The sequence below is a fragment of the Balaenoptera acutorostrata genome, chromosome 15 (genome assembly GCF_949987535.1).
Source record: "Balaenoptera acutorostrata chromosome 15, mBalAcu1.1, whole genome shotgun sequence".
Lineage (NCBI taxonomy): Eukaryota > Metazoa > Chordata > Mammalia > Artiodactyla > Balaenopteridae > Balaenoptera > Balaenoptera acutorostrata.
In genome coordinates this window covers 85,322,298-85,347,266 of record NC_080078.1, presented here as the reverse complement: position 1 = coordinate 85,347,266, position 24,969 = coordinate 85,322,298, and the positions used below count along the sequence as shown (strand labels likewise).

The following is a 24,969-nucleotide window of genomic DNA, read 5'->3' as shown; positions in this document are numbered from 1 at the left end:
AATGTCAAGATTGGTCTGATAATATTTTAAGGACACTCTGCTCATGGGGCGTGGCCACTACGACTGCACGGTGATAAATGACTGGCGCTATTAGATTAACTTCAAAAAAAAAATGGGCACAGCAATACAGCATTTATTTTATTGGGTTTATATACAAGCTATTTCTACCTATTTATCACTTTAAATGGCACAGAAGTCTGTTTCTGAAGAGCAATACATTCAAGGAGAAGCTTTAGGCGTATCTTAGGTTTTTAGCCAAAAAGTCGTGTGTCAGCTTCATAATTTACTCCTTACTAAAAGAAGTCACTGAATGAGGCAAATCAAGATTACTGCAAAGAAAGAAGATGATGCCATTTCCCAAACTCTGTCAGCCCTCCTGTATCTACTACCTTGTCAGAATTAAGAGAAGGAAAAGTCAACTGCCACGAATTTATGACGTGTACCTGGTGCTATGCAGTGAAAGAGTGAAAAAGCCTATCATGTGGTTGGGGGACATGATCACAATGAAGAGAACAGATCGGCCTCGAGATTTAAGCTGCAACAAAAGACCCTATGATCAGACGTTCAGAAATGCTCTCTTTAATACTGTGTATGAAACAGACATACTTTTAACACTGGAAGGGGCCTTAAAGGGGTTTTATGAACAGAGGCCTGGGAGCCACCATGACTAACAAAGATTCACAGCGAGTCCAAGTTTGGCTGGTCGTTTCCACAACACCGCAGGCCTCCAAGGTCAAGAGAAGTGCACCTGCCTCCCTCCAATGCCAATGCCAACCGCCGGGTCAATGGCCACAAGCTGGAGACTCTGGTTCCCGGCAATTTCCACCCATGTACGGCGACAGCTTCCCACCTCCAGTCTCCTCACCGCGTTAACAGCAGGATGAGACCCTACTGTCTAGACCTATTTAGGATCCTCATGAATCAGAATTATGCCTGTGTTAAAACACAGTACAGGTCAGTATTTACCCACTTAAAAAAGATTCCCATCCAGTGGGGATGGAGTGGGGTTTGAACATGTGAATTCAAGATAACCACTGCTGTTTTATTTTTAGTCTCAGAACTGAATTTCAATTTACACTAATGGATTGTTTGTTTGTTGTTTTTTTTACGAGGTGACAAGAGTTTATATTGTGCAAATATAAAACAGCTCTACAAATTCAGGGGTCCATCAACTTCCCCACCCAAGATCCCAGTGAAAAAGCCCCTGTTCCCTGTAGATGATCAGAAATAAAACGCTGTTACCTTGAACTGCTTGTTCTCTTCCCGCAGCCTCTGAACTTCACTCTGCAGCCGCTTACATTCTTCCATCACCTTCTTAACTTCAGTGTCATCCAAAGAAGAACTCAGAGCTTTAGACACTGTTGGTGTTTCTGTCTTTGATGCAGTTGTGGATATAATTTTATTTATTTCTACATCATGCTGTTCAGAAATAAATGAAAGCCCAAGTGTCACCAACTATGTAATAAAGGACTTTTTTATGCAAAGTAAAGTAGTTCTCAGCAAACACCACACGTGGTAGCGTTTCATCCACACTGTAAAATGTGACATTTACTTTTAAAATGGATCACTTTATCTAGTATCTTAATAATCTAAAGCAACTGCGCTCCAGAAATTATGGATAAGGGCAAATAATGAAGTTCAGCTGACACTAACACTTCAAAGAAAGAGAGAAGGGGCCGTGCATACTGCACTATCAAATTCCTGCCATGCAAAAATTAGCATACTGTAACTGTGCAAGCTCAGGAATTATCAGCCACAAATTACTGTCACCACGAAGATCTGAACACCCCCAGGACTGGCTGAGCGGGGGTGGAAGAAGGCCAGAGGGGACGTAACACAGAGGGCGATTTATTTCATGAACTTAGAAAACTCTGAAGATGGAATGAAGGTGCAGTAAGCTCAGTGTCTACAATATTTCAGTCTGGGGAAGCACCACATTCCTCCATTTCCTCGGCCAAGACTGTGCTGTGACACACTCTGGAGACCGGCTGGGGATGAATCAGTAAGTGGGGGGAGGGCATGGGAGCACTCAGGTGTGTCGGGAAAATAAATTAACTGGGGACCGTTGCCCTGGGGGTTCCATGCAGCAAACTGAAAACTAGGAGCTCTACCCTCCGTCCCCCAAGTGAGAAGAGCGAGGCCCCGAAAGGCAAGGCCCCAACATACAGAGCTAATCACCTAGCGCAGAGCTAGGGCCAGAACACAGATCTCACAGCGTCCACAACTGACCTTCCCAGGACAGAACGCGTAATGGGAAGGGGGAAGGAAAAAAAGAAAAAAAGACCAGTGCCATTCAAACCAACAGGATAATGCTAGTGGTCAATTATTGAGCAGAAAGAAAATGCTACGTGGTTTTGACACAAAGCATCAGCATTCCTGGAGATGGCTATGGATAATGTTGAGAAGGTGAGCATTTCTATTTCCCACCTCCAGCTGTTAACAGCCAGGGTGGTTGAATGTTCTGCATGTGTTTTAAACTGTGTTTTTGATACAATTTATTATAAGTTTTTTGACTAGGTTGAAGGGAGGTCCACGTTAGCATTACAGATACAGTCTTCTCTCTCCAACTGGTCACAAGCCAGGGCCACAACAGGCTTATCCCTTGGGTTTCACACACAGAAAAGTGAGCTGACAGCTTGGAGGAAGTCGCTCCTTGCCCTCACCAGCTCGGAAAGCAAAGGGGGTGATTCTCAACAGGGGATGATTTTGCCCCAGCAAGGGCACATTTGGCAGTATCCGGAGACATTTTTGGTTGTCACAACTAGGGGGTGCTACTGGTATCTAGTGGGCAGAGGTCAAGGATACCGCTACACATTCTACAAGGCACAGGACTGCCCCCACAGCAAAGAATTATCCCGCCCAAGTGTTAACAGTGCTGAGGTTGAGAAATCCTAATCTAAAAGCATATTTTGACTGAAGAGGTGGGTGGGGTTCAAGGGGTAGAGAGGTGGTGCTGAGGGAAAGTGTAGACGGGGAAGCCTACAGGCAGCACTTTGTGAAACAACAGAACCTCAGAGCTCACCACCACCTGCCCACCAAGCACCCTGATAAACGGCAAATTATTCCGTTTTGGTCTTACCCACTGTTAAATAGCAACCTGTAACCTTGCCAAGTCAAAGAAGCTCTTTGGAATTTATGACATTTCAACAGCCAACAGGTTGCACTTTTCAAAGGGAAAAAATGTTTCAATTAGCTGTCTTTCTGCAAGTCTCTCAAAGGCAGATTTCATGAAGGCCCACTTATTTGTTAACTTCAGCTTATTTTTTTCTTCATACATCAGAAGGAAAATAATTTGCCAACTTAAATCTTGGTTTTGCGGGAGATGGTATGCAAATAAGCATCAGCTTGCAACATTCAATTACTGTTAACTATAAACATACTTACTGGTTTATCATTTTCTGCTGGCAATTCAAACACACATCTAAGTTTTGAATCCATAAGGTCTTCCGGTTTTGCCTCCTTCCACTAAAACAATTTAAATTTAATAATCAGGATATTATAAAGCTGCTGGAAGAATAATTTTCTTCCTATAACTGACAATTCCAGAAAAATACTCTTAATGAGAAAGCCCTGATGTATATCAAATAAAGAACTTAAGTCTGCTGAGATTTCAGTATTTTTAACATGACAAGATTAAATACACTAGCTCTCCCGAATACTTATCACTCTTCACAAACCCCCGTCCTGCCGCCTGACTCCTCAAAGTCCACCAGGGCTCCTCCTGTCGCCCGTCTACGGACAGCACGCGGGACAGAGGAGACCACCTCTGAACCAAGAGGAAGCTTCTAAACTGCAACTGGATGGCCTAAGGACATCTGGGCTCTCCTTAAGAAAACACAACTTACTTCGCAGGGCACGTCCTTCTTAAGAGACAGTAAGCGCGTGCTACCTGGGAGTGGTTTTAGAACACTGCCAACTACCAACAGGGCACAAGAACTGGCAGGCCACTCTCTGTGATCACCGCTGTCTGGGCTGACCCCCACTGCCCCAGCCTGCTGGTAGTAACATCTTCCTGACTAAATCCATGTTCTGGGATGAGGCACTTCCGGCTTACTCCTCCTCCCCCTGGCAGGGGAGGACAGGAATTCCAGGTGTTCTGATAATTATAGACCAGCAGAGCAGGAAGGCTGCAATACAGAAAAAGGAACGAACTCCCCCACCCTCACCCCAGAACCATGCAGGAGGCAGCGAGAGCAACACAGTACCAAGAGCCAAAAATGGGAAATAGTCTTTATGTCGAACAATAGGGAACCACCAAATAAACCATGGCAGGTACAGTCAATGGAATAGCATGCCATTCAAGGGATACTGAGGAGGGTTTAATTACATGGGGAAAATTCGCAGGATATTAAGTGAAGAAACTACAAGCAATATTTTAAGTCTGCTCCTCTGCGCGCGCACGCGCACACACACACACACACACAGAGTGTACGTGTGCCTGCATGCGTGTGTCAAAAGAACATCGGGCAAGGATCATCTCTGGGCGCCAAAAATCACCACGTGAAAGACTGCTTGCTGGCAAGCAGGATGTTCATGTGGTCTCCAAGTACCTGATTCCTCTGAGTATCACAGATTACCTATTAACCACAAGGGGAAAATGTGCTTTGACACTGGGGAGAGTTGGCATTCACCATCTTAACCAAGTAATCAAACTTAGTGTCACCAAAAGAGGGACAACACAGCATTAAAGGCCTTCTGATATGATGCAGCATACATGACGCCACCTAGGGGATATTCTTGCCAAAAAAAAAAGAAAACAAAACCATTTAACCTGAATTTAATCATGAGGAAATAACTGGACAAACCCAGAATGTGGGACATTCTACACATCAGCTGGCCTGGACTGTAAAAAGGCTGAGGGTGCTCTAGGAGAAGAAAAACTAAAGGCCGTTTCTGGAACAACTGGAAAATGGTGAACATGGGTATGGGTTTCTCTATTAAACATTACTGAATTAACGTTAAGCTTCTTAGCTGTGATAATAGGACTGTGGCTATGTTAAGAGACTGTCCTTGCCTGAAGCAGTTAGGTGGTGAAGTGTCATGAAGTCTGTGTCTTACAGTCAAGTAGTTCAGCAAAAAAAGGAAGTTTATGACAGCAACGAAGCAAACGTGGCAAAATGTTAAACGGTGCATCTTAGTAAAGGTTAGGTGAGTAGGCACTACTATTTTTTCAACTTTCTGTGTATCAAAATATAAAGAAAAATATTTTAAAGTAAAGAAAAAGCACAAGGCTCTCATTAACAGTGGTTGGGTTTAGTATAAACAAATTACAGGTCACTTAGTTTTATTTTTGTTCGTTTGTATATTTCCAAAATGTCCAACAATGTACATTTCATATAAAAAAATTTTAACTGTTATAAAAGTTATCATGGAAGTAAAATTCGCCTTTATTGTATATAGAGTGCCTGGCCTATAACAGTGCCCAGATAAAACAGCTGCCAGATGCCAGACACTATGCCAAGTGTTCTACACACACAGCACATTTAATCCCACAACAGCCATGTGAACTAGGTTTTCATCCCCATTTTACACGTGACCAAACCCTCAAGAGAGTTAATGAACATCGCCCAAGGCCACAATGTTAGTAAAAGGCAGAACTCAGCTTCACACCCAAGGCACCCAAGCCCATGCTCTTTTCACCAAGCCATGCAGCAAAAGCCAAACAGAATATATTCTTGGATATCCCATATTTTGCATTTGCCATACATTTCCTTGATCACACAAAGTAACATGAAGTGACACATCATGTTCCAGGAAATAAAAGTAGTGAATGTCTCAATAGTCATTCCTATTCAAAGGAATCTTAAAGGAAGACTACTCTCACTGATCTCTCTGAAACCCCCAAATAGCTAGCTTACCCTTCATTCCCTACCCCGAAGTTAAACATGCATGAAGGTGGTCAGTTATGCTTTTCCAAGATGAAAAGAAGCGGCTGTGCGGTGGCACGGGGACATGAAGGTAGGCTGTGCACGGAACAGCGCTTAGTACAAAACTTTGAAAGAAAAGAAGCAGTACAGTGTGACTCCTAGCTAACTCAAGTTTGCAGGCATTCCTCGGATGACTTCAGTCTCTTAGTTTCAGCTGGCAAACTGCAAAGCGGTGAAAACGTTGAGGCAGTCCTGCCCTTCTTTTCCAAACTGTGAGGGCTAGACAGTCTGTTCTCACTGGTGCTGTGGATTTTAAGGTTTATCAGTATATTGTGATTCACACTCACAGCACAGGATGCCTGTTGATTTATTCAAGTGAAACCTTGGGGAAGAACTACCATTATAATCTTCTTCTAGAAAAATCAATACGAGGGATTGATTGCAGGGCCCCACCCCCATGGCTACCAAAATCTCAAGTCCCTCACATAAAATGCTAGGACCGTTGGCCCTCCATATCCACAGATGCAGAACCCACAGAAATGAAGGGCCAACTGTAATATATCAATTATTTATTTTATGAAAATGAAGTCATCTTATTTTTACCAAAAATTAAGAGACGGAGTTAAACATGTATTTAAGCAGGGGGGAAAAAAAAAATGAAGGAATCTTGGGGAAAACAACAACGACGACAAAAAACCCAGAATCATGCTTACCAGAACCAAGCATGAAAAAAAAAATGCCTAAAGGGTGAAGGATATTTAGTATTCAACTCTCTCCCATCCCTCTGGGTTCTGGAGGATGGGGAAGATGTGGTAGGAAGGTTCTCTATAATGAAAACTGTCCTTTTCTGTGGGGGGATGGGAGGGGGGTGAAGGGAGAGAATACTCAGACCATTCAAGACACAATCCACCAGAACAAGGAACTGCTGAAGGAAACCAGATACAAAAGTCAGAAAAGAAGTGTTCTAAAAAGTTACATGAAATGTTAAAATCAAAGTTTTAGAAAAACCATAAAGGCAGTCAAAGCACAAACCTTGAAGGCACCATTCCCCTTTGAAATCAATTTTGACACATTTTGAAATGCATGCACCCACAATTCTGCACCTAATCATTTATTTTAATCACTGAAAAAAATAAGAAGCATTCAGTACTTACTACTGCTTCCATATCAGAAGTGTCAGTTGGAGCAAACATAGACTGAACCATAAACTTGTGTTTACTTTTCTCATTGGGATCATAATCGAAAGGCTGTAACATCACTGAGAAAGAAAATATTTCATTAGGAGGGTCAGAGCTTGGTTATCAGCACCCATTTGTTACGTTAATTACTTGTAGTTTGGCTGTAAAGCAGTTTACCAGGATCCTCTCATCTGAGCCTTAAGAAGCCCCAGGTGAAGCGAGCAGGTCAAGATGACCAGCCTCTTCCCCCACTTTGCAGGTCTCAAACCTGAGGTCCAGGAACGTGAAGGGACTTGCCCCAGGTCCGACAGCAGGTCGTGGCAGAGCTAGGACTGGGGCTTAGGACCCAGGTCTTCTGATCCCCAGTCCACTCATCTTTCGCTAGGGCACACCTGACCAGACATCTGCTACAGGCCTTACATCCAGGTCAACCAGGTAGAAACACCTGTGCCTGTTTTGCTCAAGAAGACACATGCAAATGGTCTCTTCAGGAACTAAAACAGAGTAATCCAAGACATCTAAGGAACTGTTTTAGCTTCTCTCTGTCCCATTTCCCACGTCAAGGTCATCAAAGTAATGCTTCAAATGCAATTTTGCCAAGAATGTTAGAGAATTTTCACAACCAGCACCCTCAGAGCATGGAGAAGACACCACCAGCTTACGCCCTTTTTCTCCCTAAGAACCTAGGGGAGTCTCACCTAAGGGCCCCCTTGACTGAGCACACCCACTGCGCTGAGGGAGGTGCCGTCCTGTTCCGACCCGCTGCCCTAGGACCTACCGCCCTACCCCATATTAAATGACAGCTGCTTTAAAATACAGGTTTTGCTACAAGCCTTTGACTAAACCACACATCTCGTTAAGTTCCCTGAAAACTAACTTTTTCATACACAGGAAAAGCCCGCTGTAGCCCTGACCTTGATAAAGAGCTCCCCGGGACTGAGCGTCTCCCTTGGGCCAGAAGCTCAGCTCTGCACTTCAGCTTTATCATTACCTCAAAGGCAGGTAATGTTGTGGAAGTTATTTTGATGGCTGTTTCTCAGACGAAAAAACTGAAGCACAGAAAGGTTAGCTAACCTGCCCAAGGTCACACCGTGGAGGAGTGGACACTCCGACGCAGGTGGTCTGACTGGAAAGCCAGTGCTCATGGGCACCACGAGGGGCTGGCCCTCTGTGCTCTGACGGTGCAAGTCCTGTCCTTCTCCACCAGCACCTCTGCTGCTGGGCACTCAGCAGCGTTCTCTTGCCCTTGAACACCACTTGGAACTTCCCAGGTGCTTAAAGCCTCACAATCAACCACCCCCTGCAGCAGAGGAAGGGCACCTACCCTAAGCCCTAGCTTATAAAGGAATCTGGGACTCGACAAAGTGAAGGGACCTGCTCAAGGTCACTGTGCTGGGAAGCAGCAAAACTTCCACAAGCAGCCACGTGCCGTCAGCACCCCTTCAGCCACCATGGACACTCCAATTCGAGACGGGGTCACATCCCGCACCCCAGACCCACCATCACATATCTTACAGAACCACGCATGATGAGGAAGAGAAATACAAACATCCCCCTCCGTCTCAGAGATGCATGGGTCCTTTCTCTCCTGGGGACAGAGAAAGTCTATCAATATGTTCAGTCTGAGGACCCCAAATCCAAAGTGTGACCATAAGCAGGGAGAACAAAAGGTTGTTTAAAACACAGGACCACTCTACTTGAAATTTTATTCTTGCAGATGTAAAGGCACAGTTCCATCCTGGAAAAGCAGTCCTTGCTGGTGGCCTGGGACCTGGCATGGAGACAACTCTGCCTCTGGCATCACTGAGCTAGCAGGAGCTCTCCTGTGGACAGGCCTGGAACATCACTACACACCTGGGCTTGACATTTAACCTCAGGGACAAATGACCAGATGAGCAGGTCAAAACCATGGACTCTTATTCTGAAAGCTAAATTCCCATTGCGTTTTCTCCACCTGCAAGACTGCAGTAAGGAAGAGGCATGTGATAAGAAAGAAGCCAGTGCCTCACGTGCACTGTGTCCTCCCCAGACAGGAACTGTCACCTTTTTCTGGAGTTGGTCACAGTCTTCAAACTACTATCAGATTAATATTGATTTTTAAAAATTAAAGTGAATTAGGTTTTAAGGATTTCAGATCTCACCTGGCTGTGACAAAATCACGCTCTAGTATTTTTTAGAATTGGAAAGAAAAGAACTTTGTCCTAGACTACACTTAGATTTTCAGTAGGGCACAGCTCTAGTAGAAAAACTGCCTCATCCTTGAGGCTCTGCTTTCCCAGCTGTGAAGCATGGAGGGCTCTGAGGCTGAACAAGGATTCTCTGTAAAGAGCCCAATGCCCAGCAGATGACAGCAATCAGAGACACTGCTAATTTTCAGAGAAGTTGGCTCTTTAGCTCCAATGACACTGGATCACACACAGAGAATGGATGGGTCCAGAGACCCTAAGACAACCCCACATAAAGAGCCCCAGGAAGACCTGCTGTTCCCTTTCCACTCTTCTCCCCCTTCCTCCAGGAGGTACAAGCCAGAAAGAAGGGCTTGGGTTGCAGGCACGTCCTAAAGCAAACTGACCCTTCCTTTTTCTCTCTCTACCTCGCCCCAAGCTACCATCCCCAATGCCATCGCAATGTCCCAAGAAAGGAAAATAACTTTTACTAGGGCCTAGTACAGACTAGGCACCAAAGAAGGAATATTTTCCTTAGTTCTCCCACCAGTCCCCACAACAGTCATAAAGATGGCCATGTCTTTATGTTCTAGATGAGAAGACAGGGCTTGGAAAGGCTAAGTGGCCTCCCTCGGGTCCCACGGACAGCGTATTAACTGATGGAACCAGAGCTCCGCACTGGCTTTGTGTCCACAGTCCAACTTCCACACCACAGGTTCTCGAAGCGTTACTCGCAGACCTCGAGACCCACCCCTCAGGTGGTCCATAAAGTCAAAACTGCTCATAATAATACCAAGACGTTACATATTACATGCCTTTTCCACTGCATTGACATTCGAAGTGATGATCGGCACAAAAGCAACGGTGGGTGAAACTGCTAGTGCCTGAGCGCAGGCTTTACTAAATTCCAACCCTTGACAATGCATCGTAGCACTCTGTACAATGAACTGACAAGTACACATCAAGCATTTCTGCTGCCTTGGGAAAAGCACCTGTGCAACTGTTCGGGTTGTGAGCTCAACTGGACGCTTTCTCATGGAACCACTTACTTGAAAGAAAAACCGACAGAAAAACTATGGTTATTCACACCTGGGTATATGGCAGATATTTTCCTGAAAAATGAATGAAGTGAGCCTGTCACTTTAAGGAAAACAACTTATAGTTGTTGCCAGTGATAAAAACCAGGCATTCACACAAAAGTTAGAATACTGGAAAACCTCTCTCTGCCACCAAGAGCTTCACAGTTTCCTAAAGATTTAAGGACTTTTCCAATGAGATCAGTGGGAATAGTAACGAATGTACTTTTTTGATACTGTATAATGAAACGTCAACAGTTGGAAGATCTGTATAACTCAGCTAGCATAATATTACCAAAGCCATCAAGTGCAAGAGAAACCAATGCATTTTAGTGAAACAAAGTTCAAACGGTTCACTGACAGGGTGTCAGATTCTACACTGTACTAAACTTTAAGAAAGTGTCACTTGTCAAGTTTCGGTACAGTATCAAAGAATAATGTCTATAATTACCTGAAAAGGCTATTAAAAATACTCTTTCCTTTTCCAATACATATCTGTGGTAAAGGTGGTTTTACTTCATATATATTCACCAAAACAACACATTATAACAGACCGAAATGCAAACGCCAATTGAGAGAATCCAGCCTGTCTTCTACTTAGCCAGAAATCAAGGAGATTTGCAAAACATACTGAATAAAGCCATAATTTTTTTGAAAAGTTATTTTCCGCTAAAAATGTTACTGTTTGCATAACTGTATTTATTAAAGTTGTTATTAAAGAATACTTTTTAAATTTCTCAGTTTAATTTGCAATACAATAAATATTGATACAACCCACAAATCAAAAAAAGCTCTTTTGGTCATTTATTTCTAAGAGTGTAAAGGGGCCCTGAGACCAAAAGGTCTGACCATCGTTATTCTACATCAAGCTGTCTCGCAGGCCTCTCGAGGAGGAAAACGCTCTGGTTAATCATTCAAGTGAAGGCACTGGTGGCTTTGTGTAGTCCCCTTCTTGCGAGAATGTGCAGTTTGAAAGAGAAAGCAGCCTCACACAAACCAAGTCTTGAGTCCCGTATGTACCCAGGCCTCGGGTGGAGACAGAAGCACACGCGCATGCGCACGTGTCCCTTACAGGGAGGGGACTGGGGTTCCCTGGGCTCCGCTAACCAAACCACCCTGCAACCTCTTGCTCCACCTCTGGAGAAGGGTGCTGTCTGAGACCCCCTGCCACCCTCGGACCTTGCAGGTGGCATCAGCCCAACTCCAGGCCTAGAGCACGCTGCCTGCCAAGTCGCCAGAGTGCAGAGCTAGAAGACCCTCAAGAGGATGTAACTGACATTTAGACCTCCGAGCTCAACAAGAATGTAAGCACACAAAGAAGTGGGTACTGGTGGTAACTAGTCACCTTACAGAAGCACTGGACACAGCAGAGGTGGCAGGTCAAATACCCCTTCTGCAAAGGCAGGGACTCATGAAATAGAAACACAGATGCCCGAAGCACTGGTGAGACTGGCAAGGTGAAAACTTTAAGCTGAGCGAAAATGGTGGCTGCTGGTGAACTTCAGGAAGCGCGGGGTGTGAGACGGGTGCTCGGCCCCTCCCCTCTGCAGCAACTCTCCTTCCACCTAGAGCAGTAGGTGGAAAGAAGGCGTTTGCCACCTACCATCGCTCCTTCCTTGTGGGCTCCCCAATCAGCGTGCAAGAGGGAGGAGGTCAAGTGGCACCGAGACTTTGTGAAATTTCATAAACCCTCGCTGGGCCTCAGCAGCTGCACCCTGCTGAACTAACACAGCCCCCAACTCATGTCCAAAAGTTTGTATTTCTCAGTTACGATCATCTCATGTCGAATTCAATTTGTTATACCCTATTAGCTGGAACTTTACGAGAACATGACAGAATAAATGTTGTTAAACGTTTGTTCTTTCAGCTGCATACATGCAAATTGTGACAGAAATTATGTACTTTTTTCCATGACAGGCTATAAAAGAGTGTCCCATTAACTTAATTTATTTCACTTGAATACCAGAGACACTGATGATAAAACCCTCTTAAATGAACCATCTATCCTACTTTTAAAATGTATTGCTGATACTACACTAAAAAGAAGCCTGTTACCAGGAGACGGCCTGGAGACCAGGTCACCACTCACCAGCATTAACGCTTTGTGATACAATGTCTGCTATACTGCAGACTGCGAAAGTGGGATCCTGTTAGGAAAGGGCCTTCATGGTCATAAAACACTGGATCAATAAGATCAGACTTTCTTCAGAAGAAATGCATAATATATGCTGCTTACCACACACACACACACCCCTCGGAGAAATGACTTGATTAAATGTGGCATAAAAGCTTATGAGAACCCGAGCAAGTCACAGATCATTTTCATCTGCATCATAATGGCAACAGAGCAAATGAATAAAAATCTAACAAGCACCTCGACACACACTTTATTATTTTTTTAATCTCAGAATTTTATCTTTAAAATGTCCCTCTCCTTGTTCACATGACCGCGATCTCAGCTCAGCCCCACCCCCCATCTAAGTTTCTCCAGCTAGATGTCCCCGCCTCCTCCCGGTCTCTCTCAGACAAGCTGCCCTGCATAGCCCTGTAACGCTACAAATTTAATCTCCCCCTAAACACCCTACTCACCATCACGATATTCCTCCGACCAAAAACCCGCTACAAAAAAGCCTATTTCCCAAGTGAAAAACAATCAATTCAAGTCCACAGCCTGGTTCTCTCAGTTTACTGATATGATCCAACAATAGGCTTCCCTGCTGGTCCAACAGGCGTACACGTGGTGCTGGCCACACCCCCGCACGCAGGGGTTCTCCTGTCGTTACCCAAGTCTCCTCTTGTCACGCTGGGCCTAGGAGGCTGGCACACCTCTCGGTCCCCCTGCCCTACTCACATCTCAGTATGTCACACCTCCCCGGCCTCCTCGGACTCTGAACCTGCCACTAGTCTGACTCTGTCATGAGGGGGTCTCCAGCTTCAGCGTGCATCAGACCCACCTGGAGTGCTTGTTAAAACACAGGTGGCAGGGTCCCACCTCCAGTTTCTGATTCAACAGGTGGGGCTGAGAACACGTATTTCTAACCTGTTCCCAGCTGCTGCGGCTGGGCCAGGCGCCCTACCTGGAGAACACGTGCTGCACGACGCCTCCTCACGCCGCAGCTCCTACTGGAATGCTATTTCACTCTCTCATTCTTCCTGGGGATCCTATTCTATCAGCGGACACTACTGATACAGAGCTCTCCCCACATGTTCGCCTTTTCTACCCAATTAAGCTGAGACCAGGACTTCATGCTTTGCTACCTCACATTCTGGGAACTAACCTGCAGCTTTCCACTGGTTGAAGAGTATGCCCCTTCTTCCCTTCCAACATTCAAAGCCCTCCAGAATCACGCTCCCTCCAGAAATCTCCCTGGGCAGCACAGAGAGAGGAAACCCTCTTTAATCCTCAACCAGCTGTCTTCTCTTCCGCCCCACTTCCCAGAGCCACTCACTCTTCATCTCGTGGTTTAAGACAGTGGTTTCCAATCCTCTCATCACCACTGCGCTCTCTCACTCTCTGTCTTTGCTTTCATGCCTCTGTCAGAAGACTGTTCTCTACTAAACTGCATTTACAATGCCACTGCTCCACTTTTTTGAAACTAATCAGAGACAAACCAGAACTCTGCCATCAGCTTATGATAACCAGTATTCCACAGTGAGGTGACAGAATTCTAGCCTAAAGCAAAGCGGACATTTTAGTTAGACTGGGTGCCCTTCTCATGAGTAAATTTATTGTTTCCTTTAGGATGCTCAAAATGTTGAAAACATGACTACTTTCCTGGACCTCTGCCTATTCAGGGACCCATGGATGGAACTAAGAGTCTAGAGGGTAAATAATTAATTGTATCTATTTATAGGTTAGTTGACATTGAATTGTCTTTGTGTTCTCTACAGGATTTTCCAGTTCAGTATAGCCCATCTTAGATGACAAACTCCTCAGAGTCTCATTAATTTATCTGTGCAGAGTTTACAGTACAAACGTACCCCAGTATCACTGGGAAATGAGGAGTGCCACATACAAGCACTGGCCAAAGAACATGGCTGGCTCACTCTTTTTTGTAAGTATCTTTTAAAATGCACATCTTTTTTCAAAGCTCCAACACACTTTCCTATCTCCATTAACACTTTATACTGGAATACCACACAGCCTTTCCTGAGTACTCTCGTGATTATCAACATCCATTACACGCCACCTTAATATGACCCACAAGCGAGGTCTCTTGGGACTGATGCACTGCACAGGGAGAATGGTCTGCCCTGAGGCTTAGGCAATTCCAGATCCCTACTGTTCTCTCTCCCATCCTTGTTCTTTGAGGTGTTCCTGTCCAGGCCTTCACTGTGGCCACCGCTCGCAGCCCTTGCCCTTCACTCTGGTCTGTGATGGGCTGGACATCAGAACAAGGTTAACAGAAAGTCTAAGGTTAAGAGTATAAACAGGAGAGTCAAGACTAGGGAGCCTAAGTGTATAAATGCGCAAGGTGCCGTAACCAGGGAAAGGAACGTGACTTCTGGCTGCTCCGAAGTCACGCTTGGTTTTTGCTCCTCAGCCACGCTGCAGGAGCTGAAGCTACCTTCAGCTGAGTGAGGGGTGCTGAATGTTCTTGGATAAGTCCTCTTGCTCATGATCTTTGAAAAATGTAAAGAATAAGGAAATTGTGTTACACTCATAAAAAGTGAAACATAGGGTTCTCCTTAAGAAACTTAAATATTACAGTAAACTTTAAAAAAAATCTTTAAAAGCACGATTAAGCTTAATTACTGTTGGGAATTTCCCCCTTTTTTGTAAAACCAGAATCTCATCTGGTGAAAAAGATTAAAGACATCTTTCAAATATGAATATGAGTTGTCCTTATCTGAGAGTCATAAAGCTGGTTCATGAAAACCACTTATAAAAAGGTTCTGTTTATCAGAGACTTCCAAAGCAAATGATCAAACGAAGAAGAATGTGGCTGTTAAGATGCCCAAACCTCCAAATTTAGCTACCACTATCAGCACTTGGCGGATGAATCCCCGACTCCCTTCTCTAAGGGCGGTGCACTTATACTCGGACGCTAATCACCTAAAAGCTGCAACCCAAGGCTGGCTGGTCCAGGGCAAGCAAGCAGCTCCTTTAAACTCAGTCAGCAAAATCTTAAAAGGATTAATTATCAATTGCAGTACTACCCAATTACATTAATTGACCAATGTTTCCATCCAAGAAGAGTTGCTGATATTCATTCTCTGTCCTCGGGATTTTACTGGAAGAACTTTATGCTTTAAATGTGATTGAAATAAGTGCTGAAAGGGGCTATATGTCAGGAATAAACACTGCTCCTTAATTCTTTGAATTTTCATTTAAAACACAGATTCAGACACTAGAAGATTTGTGTTTGTTTGTCGTTAATCCATTTTCAATTCCCAGGGTACACTTAGTAAAGTGTATCTGTACCTAAATACTGGTATCTTTAATGACTCTTTCCAATGCCCCCCCCCGCCCCGGAAACAGATATTTTGCATTTCTAATTTCCTTGGTACAAAGGCAACCAATATGCATAACAACTGCAAATGGAAGCGTGCTTGCTACTTTAGTGAAATTAGAATTCAGTGAAGGTTATAAAAATATTAAACTTAATATCACATTACAGGAAGCGTAAGTATTTTTGATAGGCCCATAATTTTACCACTTCACCTGCTGTATCCGCTGGCAAACATGGTTTGGAATATTAATGGAAAACTCCCTCATTATTAAACTGCAGTATTAAAAAAAAAATCCACAACCACTAACAGCTTACCACGAAGACATTTTCAGAAATTATCTACCTTAAAAATATTTTCCCACCAGACAGTTCAGAAAACAGATTTAATTTTGTAAAGCTAGAACAAATGGAGAGACCCCCCACTGCTTCAAACAATTCATTAATTCAAAAAGTTCTATTTTCCTTGCATTTAAAATCTCTAGAGGAAAAAATCCAATCTCCTCTTCTCCAATCTCCATTTAAGTGTGCCTATTTTGCTGAGGTCCAGATTTGAATAATTCAAAACCGTCTCTAGCAGATGGTGTGTATCAAGGGGCAAGGGGCCAAAACCATGGCATTCTGGGCCAATTAATGCAAACACAAAGCACCCAGCACCCTCCCACCTACTGCCTGCCTCATCCAACAGGCACAGATCCCAGAAGGGGCTGTCAGAAAGAGATGCAAGGAGCACCTATCTAAAGGACAAAGAAAAGGAGTCAATCAGAGACCCGAGTGACCGGATCCCAAGACACCCCTTTGCGAAGTCCACATGTTTTCACCTACCGACACAAGAAGTTTAGGTTATACCTGTTTCCCACTGTAACTTTACCACCTGAGTTTATACAAGAGTTGTTGTTGTTGTTTTTAAGGACCCAATGAGTGCTGCGCCACCTTCTGAAGGAAATACACGACGGGTCAGCGTCTGGACTTCCGATGCCTAATGTAAGGTCCTGTGACTATCAGATTACGCTGAGAGCCGAGAAGAGTTTCACAGGGTGTGTCTGAAAGACATCGGACAGCTAGAAAGTCTCAGTCCCTCATCAAAACCCTGATTTGTGTGCCTTCAAACCTCAGTCTCTCTTGCCAGCTCCATGGGTACATACCATCCTCCTCCTCCTCCTCCTCCTCCTCTTTCCCTTCCTCCTTGCCCCCCTCTCTCAAAGAATGATTTATAACCTTTCCTATCAGCTAGCACATCCCAAGGGTTTTCAGAAATGGGAAAAAAATAATGTACTAGTCATGTCCTTTTCAGGTATGCTGTGACATTCTGTGTGGTGGGCAGGGTAATGCTGGTAGTAGTTTCAGTTGATTTGATGACCTCCTTTTTATAGATTGTATTTGAAAATTTACTAGTGACTTTTCACTATAAAACAAATGCATATTATAGAAAGAAGAAAAACAAAAATTCCTTCTTAAATTAGAATTAGAAAAATTTCATAAGTTAGTAAAATGTATAGAATTGATTTATTTCTAAAAAGGCAATTCAAATATGTACGATCCACCTTCAACAGAAACTAGCCAGTTTTTGTCAAAGCTAGTGGAAGAAAAATGCAATCCCACTCTTGTACCACACTTCCCGTTAAAATTCTTCAGCCCTGGTAAATACTCTGTGAGGCGGATACCATTCTCTCCACCTTACAAATGAGAAAACTAGAACCTAGAGTGGTTAGAGTATTGGCAAAGATCAGCCGACAGGTGAAACAGCAGGGTTGGGCTTCCTGTTCAGATTTCCGAACCCCAGATCTAATGATCTGAGTAGAGTGGGTGCAACCAAGCTCGGCCACTCTCGCAGGCGGGAGAAGGGAAGGCTGGCCTCTGAGCCCTCCGCACTGCGCGTCTGCTGGGCTCCTCCTTCCCCTGAGGACAGTCTCTCTCTCACCCGCAGGAACCTGGGAACTCCACGTCCTCACCTAGATGCCATCACGTGGCTGCATTTTAACAGGACCCTTGGAAAAGTGCAGTGCTTTTACCCCAAGACATGAGTGTCTAATGATACAGTGGCCCCTGAGCACGGAAAACGACAGCCAGTGGAGGCTGGCCTCCTCTGCCGACTGATGAGGCTGTCCCGAAAACGCAGTACAACCCGGCTCTACCCAGGTGCGCCCCAAGCACTGAGACCCGTACACAGCAAATAAAAACAAAGGAGCCCTTTCTCACGCGTAAACATAATCTTGTCTCGTTAGGAGGAAGGCCTGCAGACACATGGACATTTTGTTATTCAGTGGCTTCTTTCCCCAAGTACGTGACATTTTGAGAGCCAAGGTATTTTGTTCTACATTCATTTGTAAGTGGGGCCATCCCCTAACACTGCTGAGGCAGTTTAGTGTCACCAAAGAGCCACCGGATCAGGACAGACACCTGGCTTCAAATACTAGCTCGGCCACTAATCACCCATGTGCCTGTAGGTGTTCACGCCCACTCTCTGAACCTTACCTTCTTATCTGCAAAAGGAAGGCCACAACCACAAAATCTTGGTCTTCCTTAAGGAGGCAAACATAAATCGAAACAAATGCCCAGGGTTAGTTATTACTTTAAAAAAAATTCCTCTGATGGGGGAGGGGTGAATCTTTCTGAAAGAGATACACATATACTCACACACGTTTATACTTCATATTGGAAAGCACACCTACACTGTACAACTGCCTGTTGAGACTATTCAGAAAACGATGTTGCTGCCCCATGTCTACTGTGAAAACTTCTAAGCCTCATCTACTGACAACCTTACTCAAATTTGACACGGGCAAGGAAATCAAGAGGTAAAAAAGAAGTCAATTTAAAAAAGGCAGTAAAAGATATCAGCTGCCCTTGATTTCAGCGGAAAAACTGAAACCATATGGATCCAAGGAACACCGAAATGCCAACATCCTGGGCCCCTTCCTTTACCAGCATGCTGCAGTTCAGAGAGTCTGGGCATCAGAGCCAAACAGGATGGTCCACATCTTGGCTCTATCACTGGCCAGCTTTGTGAGCCTGTGGCCACCAGCCTCCTTCTTAGTACAATGGGGTAACAGTGCATTCTGCACAGGGCAGATAACAGAAATTACGTGAGATAACATGTGTGCAGGCCCAGCACAGAGGAGACCCTCAGTAAATGCTGGCTGCCACCCTCCTGATTTCTCCTGGATAATAACCCGATGCGAGAGTCCAAATCAGGTCTTGCAGCCTCAGAGACAAACACACAAGGGGACAGCTGGTGTGGGCGCACCATAATGAGAGAGACCAATGGATGCAGGGAACAAGAGTTTGCAGAAATGATCAGATAATGAAACACCTTATATCTTTCCAAAGAGGTGAGTCATTTTCTTTTAGGTGTCAAATGAATAGCCACATGTATCACAATCAAAATCTGTCATGAAAAAAGCCAGCCAGGTACCCATTTCAAATGAGTAGTAGCTTCTAATGATGCAGAACCTTCTGTGACAGTCTCCTGATACTTAAAGGATTAACACACACTCCTCCATAGCTCCTCCACAAATACAAAAAGCACTGTTGGATCCAGAAGTTCTAATGAGCTAAAAGTTTATTCCATTTCTAAAATACATTTAAACTCAAACCCATCACTTACATCTCCTTAATTCTGAAATCCAATTCTCAATTTGGGCACTCTACCAGCATCTTTTCAAAATTTGGACTTTGGAAAATATATGCCCTCTCAGACAGAAGGGGAAAAAACCCATCAGACATGCACAAAACTTGCACCCTTGAATATATTCCAATTTCCTCAGCCTTCATCTCCCTTACCCTTTCACAATCAGTAAAGTGCAGTTACCAATCACTGGAAATGACATGAGCTTAATGTCAGAAATCATTTAGCTTAAATAAGAAAATAACTCCATTTAGCTTTCTCCCACAAAGTAAAATTAAGTTTGTTCAGCCCTTTTTTATTTACTGCCAAAGGGCAGATTTAATTTCAAGGGAGTGAAAACCAAACTTATTCTGAAGCAAAGTCTGAAGTTACCACTTTAATTTTGCTCTATTGAGGCACGAAGGCCATAAGCATTAAACTAAAGAGACTTTAATTATGGAAGAACAACAGGTGAGTGGGACCCACAGAGCTTTTTAATCAGAGGGCGGGGGCTTGTGGGGGAGAAAACGACCATATTATTTTGCTATACTGCACATACAAGCTTTAAGAGATCCCACTACTTCTAAGAAGGGGGCCTTTTTAGCCCACCCTGTTGGCCTTCATTCTCAGAACTTACCAGATACGTTAATAGAGGCCCCTGCATCAATGATCCCACTGTTGGGCCTCACGCAGTACCTACGTGGTGCCGTGGTCTTCACTTTAAAACACACATTTCGGTCTGTCGGGTTGCCAAGCTTTAGGTTGGTGGTGACAACGTCGGTGAAGGGACCTGTGGAATGAGACAAGAGACTGATTGGGGATCTCAGGAGGATCGTTTAGAAGAAAGACTGATTTATGGTCTGGGGTCGGGAGGGATGTGGAATATGGTTAATCCAAAACCATCTCATTATGACGGATAGGAGAGACCGGCTGAGGCTGACGCACTGACAGTAAGAGCTGACACTCACCAGGTTCTCGCCACGCCACCAGGCACCTGGCCTAGTGCGTGTTCTAGCATACAGTATCTCCGTGACACCTCCCAACTTCATGATTACTGCCAGAGGAGAAAACTGAGGCTCGGGAGGACACACTACTTGTCTAAAGTTTTCATGCTAGTTAGTGGTAGTTCGGATCTGTAACCAGGCAGCCTGAATCCAAGGCCAGTTCCTAGCCTATGCTGAACACTGATTTCCACAATAACAAGATGAAATCTAACAGGGAGAATGTAAGGGACTAGACCTGGGTCCAAAATGATTATCAAAGGCAGAGTGTGCCAACAGTGGTAGAGATGCAAGAAACACGTTGAGGTGTTAATGGTCTATCCACACAAACTGCCTCCACAGCAATACAGTGTCGCTGAGGAAAAGCTAACATCATCTTCGGTTACAGCAAGTTCAGCGTCCTGCTGGGCAGCCCACACCTGAAACATCACGTTCAGTTTTAACTACCCAGGGTACCAGGAAGATTGAAACAAAGTGCCCTGAGGGTATTTTTTATGATTATTATTTATTCATTTTCTACTTTATTAGATTTTTTAATTAAAAAAGTAAAACATGCTTCTTAAAACAAGCCAAATAATAAAGGATGTATAAAGAGGAAGTTATTAATAAGCTTTCCCTTGTCCCCTGAGGTAACTAATATTCACAATATGGGAGATCTTTCCACATCACGTATGCTTACACAAGCAGTACACACATACATGAGTGAGGAGGGGGATTAACAAAAATGGGATCATACCATTTACATTACTCTGAAACTTCTCCAACACCTGACCACTAGGGTTTATCAAGAAGTCGGGGGGCGGGGGGCGGGGTGAACTACAAGGTCTCTTAGGTCCTCTTCAACCCCTTTTCAAATTCACATCTTTTCACTATGTAAATCAATGATGTCTTTGTGTTTCCTCCAGGCAAGCTCTTTACCCCATCTTTACATTCACAAGGAAGTAAGAGGTGGGGCAGGGAGGTGTGTGTGCGCCTGTGTTCACAAACTAAGACACACACGAAGTTGGTTCATGTGCTCCCTAAGAAGATCCACAACCAAGACGTTTAAATCTGTGCCTTGAAAATTTTTCAATGAGACTCTAAGCTCCTGAGGACAAGAATGATACCTTAGAAACATGATACCAGTTTCTATGTCTCCAGCACTGTGCCTGGCATGCGGTAAAGGGGTGTGTGTGGAGAGAGGGGGTGGGGAGAGAGACAGAGACAGAGACAGAGACAGAGACAGAGACAGAGACTGACTGAGAGTCACTCACCAAGGAGGAAAGTACCTCGTGGATTACCACTAGCAAAATTAAAATCTCAGGCTGCTTTCTCGCCTCTGGAGGTGCTCTGGGCATGAAAAATCAATCCGATATGGGCTTAACAAATATAAATTAAGAAATCAATAACGGTGAAAAGAAAGAAAGGAAAAGGGACTCAATTCCAATAAAATAAACTACAGCCAGTTCTGCTAGAAAGCTTATTTTGAAAACGTGAATCTGTTTCAATGTGATTGATGTGCATATTATGGGGACAATCTGAGCATAAAATGAATTTCACATTTGCTTATGTGTGATTTTGCCTGCGAGAAACGCTAAGTGATCACAGAAAACTGCACCCAGCTGCACCGAGTGGCATAGAAATACACAAAATACACAACTACACACACCTCAATCACCCACCAGCACCTCCGTTCACCGTGTGGGACAGGGGCCATACCCATCCTCACCTGGTGTCACCTTCCCTGTGATTTCAGGTAACCCTCCTTCCTCCATTTCAATACCTCACAAACTGCAACTCTTCCAACGCCCACTTCCACAGGCAAACTTCAGGTCTTTTTCAAGGTAAAGTGCCATATTTATTATAGTATGTATATATTTCTGAGCCATTTAATGTGTGCAAAACTGTGCTTCTGCTTGTATTAGGTTCCTATCTTTGTGTGTGTGTGACCAACAAAGTTTTTGAGTGTTATGCACCTAACCTCATTTCCTCCTCTTAAGTCCTATGGTTTTTACTGTGCTATTTTGCATAGGATGGCGATTTTTAGGAACGCATATGCTGCATTACAGCAGGACTGATTATACTACTAGATTATCTATTGTTTTGTAGTTTCTTATACTGAAAGCTATTCCCATTCTTTGAGCAATGACACCTTCAAGAATGAAATGCCTAGGGAATTCCCCGGTGGTCCAGCGGTTAGGACCCCACGCTTTCACTGCCAAGGGCAAGGGTTCAATCCCAGGTTGGGGAACTAAGAACCCACAAGCCACGTGGCAGAGCCCCCCCCCCCAAAAAAAAGAATGAAATGCCTAGACAGAATTTCTCCATTTGCTTACCTTTCCAATAAGCCCTGCCTTTGGCCCCGTGGCAGTCAAGCTGGACACCACAAGAGGGAGGCACATTGTAGGTCCAACTGTGGCCAGGCATGGGGAAAGGCAAGGCCTCTGCTATCTCATCCCGCCTACTGACTCCATCACACGTAACCCTCTCTTGAAATGCTAAGTCATCTCCTTACTGAGAACTAAAAGCTTACGCAGGAGGGTGGGTACGCTGTGGCCCAAGAGGATTTTCAGCCACAGTGATGGACAGCCAGATGCTGACCACGCTCCATCCTTGTATCACATTTTTGGCCTCCAGGGAGAAAAAAGACACTTGGTGCTGAGGCAGTCTTTTCGGGATTATGGAGGCAGCAGCTCTCCATGACTCTACCCTTTTCCACTCTCCAACACATGCAGTCTGGCTCAGAATGAAGATGGAGAAAGTCTGATCTCCCATTAAGTCTCTTTGCTTGAAGTGGGTATCACTTCAGCAATGGTAAAAGAAAAAAAGAACAACTAAACACAACTCCAGTTTTCTGGAGTCAAAGAAAGCAATTAAACAAACACACAAACACAAGCTCAGACAGACCTACACGGGCACAATCACGATGTACATATATTCCTTGGCCCTCACGTAAAAGGTGCCAATCACAAGGACTTACATGCCAATCATATAGGCAGAGCTCCAGCTCAAATGACCCCACAATGCTGGGGGGGAAAGGAGAAGAAAACAGACAAAAACTGTGAGACACCTGAAAAAGGGGTGTGCTTTCAAATATAAGGCCTACGGGGGAAAACAGCACTCTCACTGACAATCTGAAGGTGCTTCATAAACTAACAGGCCTTAAAGCTTTCCAGATATAAGCTTAAAGTTATTTGTTTCAACAAAATTCTGCCTCAAGAACATGGAAACATCGTCAGATCAGAATGCCAAGAATTCATAAGGGCCCACAAACACATCCAAAAAAATAGAGGATTTTCTAAGGTGGTTTGAAGTATACTAAGCAGAAAATAGGGATGTTGGCAAGATTTCACTGTGATGAAATTAAGAGTACTTACTTGTTTCCAGCCCAGTTTCTCCTGTCTCTTCCTCCTCACCCTGCCTCATCAGAGGGGGGAGTTTAAGTGTGTTTATCCTTTACAATGACCTTTTCTTCTAGGTATTCCACAAAAATAAAGCAAATTTAACTGTAAACACTAATCTGCTTTTGGAAATTCCACCAGTTAACCCATTACATAGCAATCTAAATAATATTTCAGCCTATAAGATTCTCCTAAAAAGTAGTCTAATTTATTGAAAGACAAACGATATTTGTGTAGTAAGCAGAATAAAATAAATATCCCAGATCTCTCCCTCAACACTCAATCCTGAGCCATTAAGTGTTAGAGATTTCTTGGGCTTAAGTAGGTTTTATTTTTAAAAATCTGGAGGAAACTATACTAAAAATATATGCAAGTGAACAACATCATTGATAAAATAGCAAAGTCTCATGTGTAAAAATCACGACATTTTGTAAAAACAGGCCAACCCTTCTCTCCTCACCCTGGGCAATTTACTCTAAGAATTTTATTGAAAACAAATTCTATTCGATTTGAGTAATTATAGGAAATAAACCATGTTAGTGTTCTCCTTTCCCCTGTATTAATGAATTACAATACACAAAAACCTCAATAAAAATGATGTAATAAGGGCTTATGAGAATCATTCATATTTTTACTAGTCATTTTCATTTCATAAAACTGCCACTTCCATTAAAGCATTATGTAAAAAATGGGATTTTACTATACCAACATGCATATTTATCACCAATGAACTTAAACATTGCTTATACAGTACAGAGTCAATTTACAAATGAAATCTTCAAAAATTAGACTTTTTTCTTTTAAAAGATAAAAAAATGATTTGGGATCTCTAGTACTGCAGCACCTCCTTTTAAGCATTTTTCTTCTAATCTTCTAGTCCTCATTTCAGATAGTTATACAGATATTTAAGAATTAACATCTAACGTGAAAAAGGAGATCCAAAAAAATGAAGCAACATGAATTTGGGAGAAATTAGGAATATTCCTTAAAGATTTAATTTTTCTTCTTTTTAACAATTTGAATAATGTTCTTCATGCCCTATATTATGCATATTCATCTGTGAAAATTCTTGTGAGTTTGATAGATGCTCATGAATAGCATTAACTAATGTGAAAATGAATTCCGTGACATGCTCTAAAACATACTAAGATAAAACTAAGCACAGTATAAACTATTTCCTCCACCCAGGTTTGGCTTATTGTCATTTTAAAGTGTGTATTTTAAGACAGTAAGAAGATCTAGAAT

The 24,969-nt window shown here is 43.6% G+C and overlaps 1 protein-coding gene across 1 annotated transcript in view; it reads right to left on the bottom strand.

Annotated features, from left to right (window-relative positions):
• The window catches only part of VAPB (VAMP associated protein B and C), a 55,862-nt gene that overhangs the window by 8,152 nt on the left and 22,741 nt on the right, over positions 1 to 24,969 (bottom strand). Inside the window, exons 2-5 of the mRNA XM_057528896.1 lie at positions 19,981 to 20,133; positions 7,022 to 7,125; positions 3,385 to 3,465; positions 1,243 to 1,419 (exon numbers count right to left, since the gene is read on the bottom strand). Coding sequence (XP_057384879.1) covers positions 1,243 to 1,419; positions 3,385 to 3,465; positions 7,022 to 7,125; positions 19,981 to 20,133 — 515 coding nt within the window. The remainder of the gene's footprint in view (positions 1 to 1,242; positions 1,420 to 3,384; positions 3,466 to 7,021; positions 7,126 to 19,980; positions 20,134 to 24,969) is intronic.